The sequence below is a fragment of the Ceratotherium simum genome, chromosome 26 (assembly GCF_057802395.1).
Source record: "Ceratotherium simum simum isolate JZ-2026a chromosome 26, ASM5780239v1, whole genome shotgun sequence".
Classification (NCBI taxonomy): domain Eukaryota; kingdom Metazoa; phylum Chordata; class Mammalia; order Perissodactyla; family Rhinocerotidae; genus Ceratotherium; species Ceratotherium simum.
In genome coordinates this window covers 38,196,404-38,211,214 of record NC_141925.1, presented here as the reverse complement: position 1 = coordinate 38,211,214, position 14,811 = coordinate 38,196,404, and the positions used below count along the sequence as shown (strand labels likewise).

Here is a 14,811-nt window from a genome sequence, read left to right as displayed (position 1 = left end):
GAGCTGAAAGGGACCGATTCCTGGGCACGCTGTCACGCCATCCAAGTCAGGACCAGCATCCCTCGTCACCTTCACAGAACACACAGCGTGTCTGCTTCAGACCCGGACCAGGCTGAGACTCTGCCCAGGCAGCACGAATCCGTCACCATGAAGCCACAATGAGCTGGCCCACACTGGCCTGGGGACCTCTGGTCTCTGAGGGGCAGAGGGACGCTCAGGCAGAGGAAACACCTCACAGGCGGAGGAAACAAGCATTTTAACACATAAGGGACAACACATCCTTTTATAAAATATTTATTCTAAAAAAATCACGCTGTACAAATTTAGATAGAACATTCTCAATGCTCATATTTATAAAAATGTGAACATAACAGACTGGAGTTAACGAACAAACTTTCGTTGCTGTTGCTTCTTTTTAAATTAGGAAGGAAAGAGTGAATTTTTCAGGTACAATGATAGTAAACGTCTAGAAGACATCCGAAGAGCCAGCTGATAAGGAGCATCAGAGGCGCCTGCCGCCTCCCCCAGCTGTTTCTCCCGGGGGATCCACATCCGAGCAGCTGAGGCTCCGCTGGTCCATAGCAGACGCTCAGTGAGATTCCCAGGGCTGGTCACACACAGCACAAAAGTCTGTGTTCAGAGAAAAATCAGCACGATTGGTTCATAATTTCCTGTTTCTCTAGCAAAGCGGGTTTCCTGTACACTTGTTACAAAGGTCTGTACAAAAGCACGAAGCTCTGAGGCGTTACTGCTGAAAGAGTTAAAAACAGACAACAGGGAATTGTTCTCTACAGTTCAATCTGCACATTCACAGAGCGGGGAATACAATTAAAAAAATTCACAAATTCCAGACCGGGGAATTCTGGTTTCTTAAAAGGTTATTTTAAAAGCTTAGAAGAAGTTTCAGCTCTGCCATTTCCAATCGCCTCACCATCCTAACAGTTTAGCTCCCTCTAAAACTAAGTTCGCCGTCTTTCACACACACACTATCAGGAAAGTAACTGCGACAGTACATCTGCAGGACTTCTGTAAACGACATGAGCAAGGCCGAGAGGAGTCATAAAAGCCAGTGGGCTCAGAGCCCGGGAGGGGCCCTTCACATTCTGGGTGGCGGGTGCAGCTGCGGTCACAGCCACGGGTGCCAGGCGGGGTCCATGCGACACAGGTTGTCCAGGCTGTTTGCGGCGGCCACCAGGGTATTCACTTTGCTCTCCCCACCTTCAAACTGGGCGAGGTTGTGCAGACGGGTCATGATGGCGGTGACTGCTTTCTGAACCAGGGAGACCAGCTGCTGGCTGTCCATGTTCTCGGGCTGCCCCGCAGCTGAGAGAGGAGAGGATGTGTCCTCCTGTGTTTTTTTGTGCCAAGCGATGATCTCGTCCCGAAGCACAGTTTTCAGGATGCCGTCCACCTGCACGAGGAGAGAATGAGACAACCCCTGTTTAACCAAGAACAACCCTGACGGGCAGCTTCCCAACCAGACTGAGCTTGGCACAGCAGGCCGTGGGGACCCAGGTAGCCTCAGCACCAGGGCCGGGGCGTGTGCCCTGCAGGTGCGCTGGGGAAGCCACTCGGAGTGTAAACTACTGCCTCCACGCGGAGCAGCGGCCAGAAAACCTCAGCTTCAAGGCACAGCATCTCTGTCTGCTCTTCAACAGAGCCAGGGCACACACAGCCAATGGAACCGGCTGCCGTCACGCTGCTGACTGCGCCCCATTTGTTTATTCGTCTGTTCTACTCCATGCCTTCAAGCACCCGTCGAGGGCCTGGTCAGGCCGGCTGCTCCTGGCACTGCAGCTAAGAGTGAACAAAACAGGACCACCAACACCCCCTGCCCTTAAGGGGCTTTCGTCCCAACAAAGAAATGAATATCATGCCAGGTGGAGATGGGCACTGTGGAGAAACAGCAAGCAAGGAGGGCTCAGAAGGCTTCTCAGAGGGGGCTGGTGACAAGGTCACACTGGGGTGCAGATGGGAAGGAATCGAGGGCGCAAAGCATGTGGGTGCGGCAGGATGTGCTTCTCAGGCCAAGGGAACACCATGCGAAGGTCTGAGCAGAGGGCGTCCGCCTGGCCGTGCTGGAGGATCAGGAGAGCCACCCCCGGCCTCCATGTGGTCCCAGCAGCCACTCTAGGTGCTGGCCCCAGCTCTACCACTTCCTACCTGGGTGACCTCAGGAGAGTTACTGAGCCCACTGTGCCTCAGTTTCCCCATTTATACACAGGGCATAGTAATAGAGCCTGTCCCCCCAAATTATGTGAAGATTAAGAGTTAAATATAACGGGTCTAGAAGAGAGGGGAACACTGCTGAGACTACCGCTTGATGCGGAGAGCTGTGCCTGAGTGGGCAGGGGACCCAAGTCCTAGAGGAGGGGCCACCCTGGTCCACTGTCACATTCAGGGTATACAGAACACTTTCATTTTAGGTACCAGGACTGTTTAAAAGTAACTTCAGACTAATATGTTGAGGGTTTTATTCTGCCTTACTTGGTACCAACAGAATGTGTTTTTAGAAGACATTCCCATACAGAATGGTCTACATTTTAGGTGAACTTAAAGTCATTCACTATATTTAGGCTATGAAAGAATTTGGGCCCAGAGTTTGGAGAAGGCCAATTCTTCCCCATTTACACCAGCACAGTCTATGCAAAGAATAACGCAGGGTATTACTCCAAGGTGTAACAGACCTTTAAAACATGGACAGCCTTTACACAGGAAAAAATAAACGGGACATCAGACTAAAAAGCTTCTGCACGGCAAAGGAAACCATTAACAAAACGAAAAAACTCACCAACTGGGAAAAAAATATTTGCAAATCATATATCTGACAAAAGGTTAATTTCCAAAATATATAAAGAACTCATACAACTCAACAAGAAAAAAATGAACAACCAAATCAAAAAACGGGCAGAGGATATGAATAGACATTTTTCCAAAGAAGATACATAGATAGCCAACAGGCACATGAAAAGATGTTCCACATCACTAATTATTAGGGAAACGCAAATCAAAACTACAATGAGATATCCCCTCACACTCGTCAGAATGGCTATAATTAACAAGACAAGAAATAATAAGTGTTGGCGAAGATGTGGAGAAAAGGAAACCCTCTCATACTGCTGGCGGGAATGCAAACTGGTGCAGCCACTATGCAAAACAGTATGGAGATTTCTCAAAATATTAAAAATAGACATACCATATGGGGCCAGCCTGGTGGTGTAGTGGTTAAGTTTGCGCACTATACTTCAGCAGTCCAGGGTTCACAGGTTCAGAACCCGGGCGTGGACCTACACACTGCTTATCAAGCCACGCTGTGGCAGGTGTCCCACATATAAAGTAGAGGAAGATGTGCAGGGATGTTAGCCCAGGACCAATCTTCCTCAGCAAAAAGAGGAGGACTGGCAATAGCTGTTAGCTCAGAGCTAATCTTCCTCACCAAAAACAAAACAACAAAAAAAGAAACACCATATGATCCAGCTATCCCACGTCTAGGTACTTATGCAAAGAACATGAAATCAACGATTCAAAGAGATTTATGCACCCCTATGTTCACTGCAGCATTATTCACTATAGCCAAGATGTGGAAGCAACCGAGGTGCCCATCAATGGATGACCTGATAAAGAAGATGTGGTACATATACACAACGGAATACTACTCAGCCATAAAAAAGACAAAAATCGTGCCATTTGCGACAACACACATGGACCTTGAGGGTATTATGCTTAAGTGAAATAAGCCAGACAGAGAAAGATAAATACTGTTATGATTTCACTCATATGTGGAAGAAAACAAACACATAGACAAGGAGAACAGATTAGTGGTGACCAGAGGTGGGGGAGGGCAAAAGAGATAAAGGGGCACATATATATGGTGAGGGATAAAAACTAGACTACTGGTGCTAAACACGATGTAGTCTATACAGAAAATGAAATACAATAATGTATACCTGAAATTTATACAATGTTATAAGCCAATATGACCTCAATTAAAAAAAAAAGAAGCACTTCTTCATTCTTCCTCAAAGTTTTAATTAAATTAAAGTTTAAACTAAATGCCATTCTAAGGATTATCCTACGATTGTTTCCAGAAATGTAACATTTCTATCTAAACGAGAACTTCGTATTTCAAGCCTCAAGGCAAAGTGGGTAATATAATGAACTGCTAGTCACTGCACTGGAGCACACACCCCTTACTCGAGAGGAAACCTAGAGGCTCTTTATTTTACTTATGTTTATAGAAGTTTACATGCATATAGACACTTTTCCCCAAGAGCATTCCCAATAGAGGGATATGTGCAACTAACATTAAAAACAGCAAGATGTGTGTATAATGCGAAGTCCTTGTTCACAGTCAGGAGTTTATTCAATAACTTAAAACTGCCCTGAGTAGATGTTTTTGGAAACAATTGGTGTCTGAAGCTTCTCTAGATACAAACTGCTCATCTGGGGAAAAAAACACAAAGGACAGATATAACTGGTCTCATTACTTAAAAGAAAAATAAAGTATTCTGTGTTTAGTCTCCACGGGTGGAGAGAGAATCATCTGAGTGGTGAAGAGACAGGCTCAGAGTCAGAATGAACCAGATTTGAATCCCCAGCTGTATGACCTCTGCCATGCCCTCACCTGCCCTGGCCTCAGCTCCCCCATCTGTACAACCGCTGGGAGAATCTGACAAGAATCCATCAAAGCAGCCAGTGCCGTGCTGGGCACAGGGCAGGTGCCAGAAGTGGCAGGGCAGCTGCTGTCCTGTCACTGTAGGCAGAGCTGTCACACACCTTCACTGGCCAAGGGCATTTTGTCACACCTCGTGTCACTGGAGGAGAGTATGTGCCTCACATGTCACGTTCACTGAGGACCCGTCACTACAGCCCTAGTAAAACACGTGCGTCCTACAGAGAACACTTCTGCCCTTGGAGAGCAGAGAGGTTTTGCAACATGGGAACGGAAGGTAGCTACAAAATGGAATAAACAAAACTGACATGGAACGGTAACATTTGGGGAAGATTATCCAATAGAGGCTCCTAGATTCCTTTGTGTAAACTGGGTTCCTCAGCATCCTAAACACTTCTGGACAGAGAACATATTAAAACCCCCAAATAAATAAACTTTCATTGTACAGCAATAAGAGGCTCTTCTACCCGCTCTCTCCCTCCTTGTCAGCAGACCAGCAGTTCCTGTGGGGCCACAAGGTGTACCGAGTAACCATGGTCTGTGCCTTCCACAAGACGACCCCATGACCTACCTTAAAGTTGGGCTGGGCGAAGCACCGGGCGACAGCAATCATGGAGGCAGTCAGTGGGCCCGAGACACCGATGGTGGTCAGAAATTCAGAAATGTTGGGTGTGAGGCGAAAAGGGACAGGACGGTTGGCATCTAAGTCTCCAGTCGCATCGTTTATATCGAATCGAAAGTAGGCAACATTCAGTTTGCCAGTGTCCTGAATTTCAGAGGGATACATTTTAGGAACTTAAATAGCAGAATGCAGATGTCTAAAGAAGAGGGTTTGGCTATTCATACCAAATTACCTGAGCAATCTGTAACATCTCGGGGTTGAGTCTATTTAAATGCAAGACGAATTCTGCAAAGCCAATCAGTGCGAGCTGGATGGTGAACATCTTCCGGAAGGTCCAGTAGTCTGTGGCATTGGGGAATGTGTGCAGAGCCCACTCTTTAAGCATGCTGCGTGGCACCATGTTACTCTGAACTTCCTTGAGGATGTCTCGAAGGACCTGAAATGATGTATCACTACATGACTCTGCCATCTAATTCACTTATTTTTTTTCAAAAGGAAACCTCTCAAATTGTAATTTCTTACTTAGCACCAATAGAGTCAATTTTGTTGACAAATATGTTGACATATATGCAATGTCATTTGACTAAACATGGGGATGCACAAGGTTGGTCAGTTTCCCACGGGGAAGGGTCCCATGTCCGGTGCTCAAAGCAACACAGAGCTGTCTGGATAAAAGCCTCATTATAGGAAGTGTAGTAGCTGTGCTACCAGAAGTTTAGGTAAACATCTGAATACTATAACTTGCTAACTACAGAATATACCAGGCCAGTTAACAAAAAGGACAAAAGAATAGTTGGGGATCAACACCACCACTTCACATTAAAGACAAAATTTTATAAACTGAAGGAGCTGGTGTAAAATTAGAGCAGATGTTACACTTTAAACTGAGTTCTGTACTGGAAGACTCACAAGACTATTTCAAACATCATAAATTTAGAGATGGCTTCAACTTGATTGAGTTAATTTAGTTGCTGTTAGTCCAAGTGGAAAAGGCACAAGGTCTGTTATAGGCTAAGTCCTACCCAGGTGCTCTGAATAACCACTAGAATGCAGGCCCTAAGCACCAAGGACCATGCAGATCATCAATCACACATTCAGTTGCTGTTCATTTCCTCATCTGTAAAATGGAAAGAAAAACTTCTGAGATAGCAGAGTGAGGACTTCCAAAATCTGCTCTTCTACAAAAGCAATAGGAATACTAGCAAAAAATTATCAAAATAAACTTTTCTATAACTTTGGAAATTGAAACAAAGGCTTGCAACAATCTAAGCAGCGTTTATTCAAGGAAGAAAAGGCTGAGTCTTGGTGAGAACAGCGAGCTTTGTGGCAGTTTAATTGTCCTATTCCTATCCCCTTCTCCCCAGCTTCACAGTGGCCCTGAAAACCAACAGCCTTGCCACCATGGCAGCTGTAAAAACTAGAAGCCTAACAGCACAGGAGCAGGCAGAATAAGTTTGGTGATCCCAAAAGAAGCTTCATTCCCAGAGAATTGTCACTATTTGACCTGTCTGGCAGCTTCCTGGAAAAAGCTAAATTTATCAGGCTTGTCTCTAATTGAATTCAGAGTTCACTCAGTGAGGAACATCCTCTTTGAAGGGAGTTTGTTGAAAACAATCAGCAACAACCGTTTAACATCGCAGGTGCTGAGGCAGTGATACCAGCTGGAGTGCACAAGAGATTGGCCAAACAAGAGGAAGAGCTGGGAAATGAGAGGACAGAAGGGGCTTTGAAAAGCTCCAACATATTCCTGGGAATCTAGAAGGCCATGCTCATGGAAAACCTCAGAAGGCCCTATGCTCTCACTTCTGGTTGACCTTGAGACTCTGCACAAGCAGGAAGTGAAGGCTAAGGCAGAGTTGTAAACTTCCTGGCATGTAGAAGGCATGCCCCAACACACACACAGGCCCTCAAAAAAGGTAGAAGACTTATTGGTTCAAGGCATTTAAGAAAATCTCTGTCAAATCACTAGTTGACCACTGAGATAACTGAACAGAGACTTCAATGGCTGCACATAACAAAAATACAGACTTTACAGAATTAGTTCAAGAAAGTCACTAAACAAACAGCAACAACAACAAACCTTGGGGGGAAAAATCTGATTTCTAGCATTGCCATATGATATTAAAACACCCAGTTTTCACCAAAAAGTTATGAGACACACAAAGAATCAGGAAAACATGGTCAATACACAGGAAAGAAAGTGAAGTCATTTGTATCAAGTCACTTACATCCAGAACATATAAAGAATTCTTAGAACCAACAATAAAAAGACAAATCACCCAATTTAAAAATGAGCACAGGGCTTGAATAGACATTTTTCCAAAGAAAATACACAAAGAGCCAATGAGCACATGGAAAGATGCTCAATAACACTAGTTATCAACCAACATGAGGTAGCACTTCACACCCACTAGGATGGCTATAATCAAAAAGACAGATAATAAGTGTTGACAAGAATGTGGAGAAATGACCTCATACACTGCCGTCACTTTGGAAAACGTTTGGCAGTTCATCAAAACGTTAAACAAAAGAGTTACCATATAACCCAGCAATATAACCCAGCAATTCTACTCCTAGGTATATATCCGAAAGAAATGAAAACGTATGCCCATACAAAAACATGTACATGAGCATTCACAGGAGCGTTAGTCATAATAGTCAAAAAGTATAAACAATCCAAAAGTCCATCAACTGATGAATGGATAAATTAAATGTGGTGTATTCATACAAGGGAATGTTATTCAGCAATAAAAAGAACAAACTACTGATATATGCTACAGAATGGATAAACCTTGAAAACATCATGCTAAATGAAAGAAGCCAGCCACAGAAGACCACATATGGTATGACTCCATTCATATGATATGTCCAGCATAAGCAAATTCATACAGAAGAAAGATCTGTGGTGGTCAGGGGCTAGAGGAAGAGAGGAATAAGGAGTGACTAACAATGGGTGTGAGGTTTCTTTCTGGGGTAACGAAACATTTTAAAGATAGATAGTGGCGATGACTGCACAACTCTGTGAATATACTGAAGACACGGAATCTTCCATTTTAAAGGGTGAATTTTATGACGTTTGAATTATATCTCAATAAAGGTGTTATAAAAAATTGCCAAGGATGAAGGAGCAGAGTTAATAATAAAACAAACTAGGGTACAAAGAGTAAGAAGAGGGCACGAGGCTGGGATTGTTTTATATCATTGTCAGCATCTCTAGCTGGCCCAGCAGGACCCTAGCAGTTTCTAAGCTGGACTAATCACCAGCTTCATCAGTGGCACACACTGTTTATAAATCAATAGGGGAATTCTGGTGTGGGCATGTATCTGCAAATAGAAGTCACCGACCCCCACACTGGCAGAGGTAAATGTAGCCTTAGGAATACAATCCGTGCATCTCCCACAAACCCCTAAAAACTGCCCATGGTCCAGAGTGACCAGGAGTGACCCACATCCCAATGAAGCCTGTTGACACTGATTCCCAGAGGAGGTGACAAGCTGTCCACAGAGGCTAGTCAGAATAGAGGGGTTCCACATGCTTTGCCAGCACAAAGCTTGGAGGCTGCACCAGACCCTGCAGCCTGGACCGCCTCAGGCCCTGCCTGTGCCCTGAGCACAGCCACGGCGGGTGAAATGAGCACCCTGCGGGCTCCATCTTCCTAAACAGAACAAAGTCCTCCAGGACCCAGACTAACCGAAATGAGTCCCTGGGGGAAGGGAGGCAAGGCGATGGCTCCCAGCTCTGTAGCATCTCTCCTAGAAACCGTGAGGCCCTCTTGGGAAGCGCAGAAAGGACCACAGTGGCATCTGGGGAGCAGGCCAAAGTACCTTCCTCATGTGATGCCCACAATCCCGCACAAAACCTTCTCATCCAGAGACCACACCTGCCCTGCGTTCCACCAAGGGCAGGAATCTGCGGGTGGAGTGGGACCTTTGCCCACCTGACGTGTGCAGGCCAGAGTTGTCCAGGACTCCTGCGGTGGGCACCGTGCTCCCACCTGAGGCAACCAAAACAGCTGAGCCTGACGTGTTTCGGGGTCCGCCACCTTCTGTACTTTAGAAAGCACACCCACTACAGACCCTGCACTACCTCATGCCCCATAGCAGGCCAGATACACATGAACATGACGTGGATGAACAGCCTCATATCACTTAGACCCGGTTTGGCCGCCAAATGAGTTGGCCATAAAGTTATTTTTAAAATCCTAATTTCTGAGCTTCTTTGTAGGTGCAGGTAAAGGATTATGAACCTCTCACAGCTGAAAACTCACCTCTTTGTCCTGTTATAACAAACAGTCTGTGGCAAATGTCACTTCACTAAAGTCCATGGCCACCTTGTTTCTACCATCTCCGCAGTCACTCAGGGAGAAAGGTACCTCTCAACCCCCGCTACTCTTCTAAGCACCCTTGTCATGGACGCAGCCGCACCTGAGGCCTCAGGCAGCAGCTTGCCCTCCTGACTGTCCGATTCAGTACCTGGTGGCTGGCTTGGGTCCCTCGTGCCTGCACCGTGGCCAGTCTGTCATAGTAACGGGAGATGGGGTTGTCGTGCTCGATGCCCTTCTTGGCGCAGCGCTGCTTGTAGATCTCCACGAGGGAAAGAGAAGAGGGGTTGTCTTCCACGAGGCGCATCTGTGGGGACACTGCCACAACTCGTGGAACTGAGGAGAAAGGGGAAGAGAAATGGGGGGCAGATTGTGAGCGAATAACCACAGGGCCGCACTTGACTTCACCTTCAGGGACATCTCGGGAGCAGAGCTGCCTGGGCTCTTCGTGAGCAGAGAAAGCGTGTACCGAGCGAGAGCTGGGAGAACTCTGGTCACACACCACGTGTTGATCCAGCACATGGCATGAAGCCCCATCTACTGGGGGACGGAGCTGGAGCTGCCCATCACCCTGTGCTTAAGACACAGAGGAACAGAAATTCTTTAGAAGGCAATCTTAAAATATAAAAAATAAAGAGACTCTCCCAACGGCACTGGTGCTGCTGAGCCAGCAAGTGGCAGCTGTGACACTGAGTCTGCACCGGCCGGTCTCTAGGCCACTCTGACCACCTGCACACGGACTGAGTGTTGGCATGGGGCACACACAGACGCCGCTGACTTCTCATGAACAGAGAGTTAGTTCAGTCTAATGTCAGTTAAACCACAGACAGTGGCTTGCTGCCATGGCTTCAATCCATAAAGAAATTCCCAAAGGACTCCAGGGCATATATTAGGAACACCATTTGGTGCTAACCAAGAGTCTGTTTCTTTGTAAGAAGTAAAGAACAATCTAATACCCACAGCTGGGATCAACACTACAGATCATGTTACGTACACGTTAAAATGCATACAGCTTTCTACAGACTTGTTTTTTTAATCTACTTATTTTGGGCGATACTGAACTTAAGGGTAAGAGATTTTAGGTCAAAGTGAGCTGGATTACACTTTGGCTATCAGAAGAAAGGTCTATACAGGACTAGATAATATGCATTGCAACGGTCTCCTAACCTCAGGGACTAAATGCTAAAATGTTTTAACAATGGTTCTCTTCTCTGGGTGGGAGTATAGACGTGTCATCTATGCCCCTATTACAGACAGATATGGGTCACTCACGAATCACCCACAACAACTCAGTATGGAAAGGGCTCACTCAGGGGTGGCTGGTTGCCACTTGACCAAGATTTCTGTGGCCTACATGGGGCTTCTCGATGTTCCCGAGTCTTGCACTTCACTCCAGGAAGGCAAGCTCAGGCAGTGCCCACGTACTGCAGTGTGGGGTCCAGGAGGAGTTCAGAGACCTCACTTAAAACTGAAGTGTGCTGTTCACACACCCACAACGAGCCCTCTGCTCAGCCCAGCTTTGGCCAGAGCACGGGAAGATTCCTTGGGAAATCAAGATGGCAGTGCGCACACACACAGGTCTCCTTTCCCAAACAAACACCGGAAGCACCCGTCTTGCATTGAGGGGCGCAAGAGCTGGCGAGGAGCTTCCTCCAGGAGCAGAGTCCCTGTCTGGGGGCCCTGTGCCTCATTCCAAGGCCTTCCTTGCTTGGCTTAGCTCAGGGCATCCCCAGTTGCTAGCAGATGGCACACAGGAAAACCTCCAAGGCTCATGTGTGTTGCTGGGTCACCCCCAAAGTGCGGCTCTTGTACCTGTGAAAAATAAGTGCCTCTTTGTGGTTTCCTTCCTCTTCTCCAGACAGGGGTTGAGTAGGCGGAGCAGCTGCAGCACACGCTCCTCCCTGCGCGACTCCGTCAGGCAGGCGTCGTTCATGACGAGATACGGGTAGATCTTGCCGTTGTGCCCACGGATGTACAGTCTCCTGGCAGCGGTGTTGTGCTTCTGCACAATTTCCACCCTCGGCATGAACCTACCGAAACAAGCAAGCAAACACCAACTCCCTGAATCTCAATTTCCAATCCTTTTCTTTAAGAAAATGGAGCTTTACAAAAATGGTAGTCAGAACTGTCATGGAGGGCTGGTCCCGTGGCCGAGTGGTTCAAGTTCTGCGCGCTCTGCTCTGGCGGCCTGGGTTCGCGGGTTCGGATCCCAAGTGTGGACCTACTCCACTCATCAGCCATGCTGTGGAGGCATCCCACATACACCGAAGAGGAAGACTGGCACGCATGTTAGCTCAGGGCTAATCTTCCTCAAGCAAAAAACAAATAAAAAAAAAGAGGGCCGGCACAGCGGCCTAGCCATTAAATTCGCGCGTTCCGCTTCCGCTTCTGCGGCCTGGGGTTTGCCGGTTTGGATCTTGGGCACGGACCTACTCCCTACTCATCAGGCCATGCTGAGACGGCGTCCCATATAGAAGAGCTACAACTCTACGACTATGACACACAGCTACGTACTGGGGGTTTGGGGAGAAGGGAGAAAAAAGTGGAATATTGGCAACGGATGTTAGCGCAGGGTGAATCTTCCTCACCAATAAAAGAAAAATTAGAAAAAAAAAACCTGTCATGGAAAAACAGACTGTGCAGTTACAGCAGTCATCTGCTGGTTTGTTTACGCCCACCCAGTTCTGACAAGGTATAAACAGTGCAGCAGTATCTTACAACACAAGAGAAGAAACTGCGGCAAAGAGAAAAAAGACGGTGGAAGAGAAGATGGAGCTGGAGTCCAAATAATCCCGCCGCTGCCCAACCTGAACAGCTGGAGATGGGCTGCGAGACGGCTCTGAGTCTCCCAGCAGCAGAGCTGGGAGGGACCGGGGACTGAACGTCGGCAGCAGGACAGCCCCGTGTGACACTGCGGCAGCGAGGAGCAGGGGCCCGGGGGTGCGAGCCTTCGCCTTCTCGCTGCGGGGGGCCCTTGGCCACGATGGAAGTCAGGGAGGAGGGAGGGCTGGCCAGGACACAAGTCAGATTCCGAGGAAAGGGACACGGAATTCTGGACGTATGGAAAAGCAGAGCACCGTGTCTGATTTAGAAATAAAAATGAAACACCCATTTGTTAAGGGAAGCCTATTCATAGCTCCTCTGACATTTCAAATGAGATGCCATACAGTCGTCCGATTCTGTTTTGAATACCGCGCTTTCAGAGTTTATAAAAGACTGGGAAACTTTTTATTTTGTACATTCTATGAGGATTCAGAAAAGGATCATTTGAAAACAGACATAACTTGCTGCAAACGAGACATTTAACCGTCAGTTAGACCAGACCCTTTAAGGTGCTTGATCACTCAACTCCAGGACCAACCTTGTGCTCTCTCATTTCAGGGGACAGGAGAGCACAGAGCAGAGAATTACCATCTGAAACGCTGCCCTGGGTCTGCGCTGGAGGCCCCTCACGCGGCTCTGTGTGCCCGGGGGCATGACTATTAGCAATCACCCTCACGCGGCTCTGTGTGCCCGGGGGCATGACTATTAGCAATCAGGGGCCAGGTCAGGCTCACTTACCGAGCAATCTTGATATAATAATGTGTCGGCTTTGGCATCAGAAATTCTCCAGGAATTTCTACTTCAGCTGTCTGTGCTGAGAAATTGCTCAAAAACCGGCACTTTTCTTCTATGAGGAAGAATTTTGGAAGTTGCTTGGTTTTAGCCTCCAGGATTTTGATCCACTTTTTCAACTTAGAAATAAGATTATGAAGCTTCATGGATCCTGGAACACTGAAGTCAAAATCTTCAAAATAAGATTAAAAAACATTTTTAGTCATCTGGGTTATTTCTAATTCACTATAAAATCACTACTCAAGCACCTCCCAGCTAGGAACCCGGCACGCTTTATACCTAGCCGGGAGCACAGCGCTGCAAGTCCCTCTTGCTCTTTAAAGGGTAAGCTGAGGCCTGAAAGACCAAGAGGAGCCCTTGGGTGGGAGGTCTCACCCACTGTCTGGGACTGGAGGAGGAGAAAGCCCACCCCCAATCCCAGCTCCTCTCAGGAAATGACGCGCTGAGGCGCACGCAGGGCCTCAGGAGGTTCCTGCATAAAAGGCACCAGGCGTAGAGATCAACACCCGACGGCAGCCCCGCCTCGGAGAGCAAGCATCACACCGAGAAACTAAGGCCCCTCCCTGAGTCAAAAGCCAACACAAAAGTCAACCTGAAGCTAAAGGCGAGAAAAAAAATATCTAGGAGAATACTACAGTATAACTCAGCTCATCAGGAGTTAAGGCAAAAAATCAAAATGACAAAAATGGAAAACATGCAGTTTTTGCTTAAGCAATTAAAAAACTGATTACTGTAGATCTCAGATTTTGAGAGTCAATATTAAAAGGTCAATTAAATTGAAAAGTCTTTTGAACGAACCTCAATTCCCACCCAGATTAGCGCCAGTGGTGGAAGGGACTCTCATCGCCCAGCTTGCCGGAGCCTGGTCAGGGTAAGCCCAACCATTTCTGTTTGAGACATAGACCCCATGGGAGCCACAGGGGGCACTGTCCTCACGGTGACAAGGACCAACTATCCTGTGGCCAAACGAAACGCTGGCTGCGTGACGCGGCAGAGGCACCTCTACACATGAGCTGAAGGTCTCGAAGGTGCGCGGTCTCTCCGGCGCCTCTTTTGAACGCTCTCCCACACTCCTGTTTGCCCAGAGTTAGTCGTGTGGGGTAAGCCCGGGCAGGGCTGCCCTGGAAGGCGCGGAGCCCTGTCCACACTCCTGTCCCCTCATCCCACCGCCTTGCCTGGGGCAGAGCCTCCTGCAGACTCAGCAAAGACTTGCCCCCGCCCCAGCCCCCCTTCTCCAGGGCTGCTGCAGGTTGGACTGGAGCTAAATGCAGAGAAAGCGACTGAGGGGTCACCAACGTGAATGTGGAACCAGGAACTGGTGAAGGCTCATTCAACACCGACACAGGAGGCGCCTGAGGGGATGTGGCTGTCCAGGTGGGAACCCGTCCTCTGCTCTCCCCAGCCACAACCTCGGGCGCTCTGCCAGGTGCTGTTTAAGCCACACTAAGTCAACTCTGCGCGCTCGCAAACACACCACACACCACTCCACCACACGCTTCCCACAAAACGGCCCCTAAACAGAGCTGCACTATCTGGGGCTCAACCCAGAAAGTGATCTAGTCCAAACGCCGGAGAAAAAT

General features: G+C 47.6%; 1 protein-coding gene across 13 annotated transcripts in view; it reads right to left on the bottom strand.

Moving 5' to 3' along the window:
• Nucleotides 1-278: 278 nt before the first annotated feature.
• Nucleotides 279-14,811, bottom strand: part of TRRAP (transformation/transcription domain associated protein) — a 118,434-nt gene continuing 103,901 nt past the window's right edge. For all 13 annotated transcript variants that reach the window (XM_087417555.1, XM_014795616.2, XM_087417560.1 and 10 more), the window contains 6 exons: nt 13,178-13,403; nt 11,429-11,646; nt 9,768-9,952; nt 5,527-5,730; nt 5,244-5,438; nt 279-1,411 (listed from right to left, as the gene is read on the bottom strand). In XM_087417555.1, coding sequence (XP_087273681.1) covers nt 1,127-1,411; nt 5,244-5,438; nt 5,527-5,730; nt 9,768-9,952; nt 11,429-11,646; nt 13,178-13,403 — 1,313 coding nt within the window. In that variant the 3' untranslated portion in view covers nt 279-1,126. The remainder of the gene's footprint in view (nt 1,412-5,243; nt 5,439-5,526; nt 5,731-9,767; nt 9,953-11,428; nt 11,647-13,177; nt 13,404-14,811) is intronic.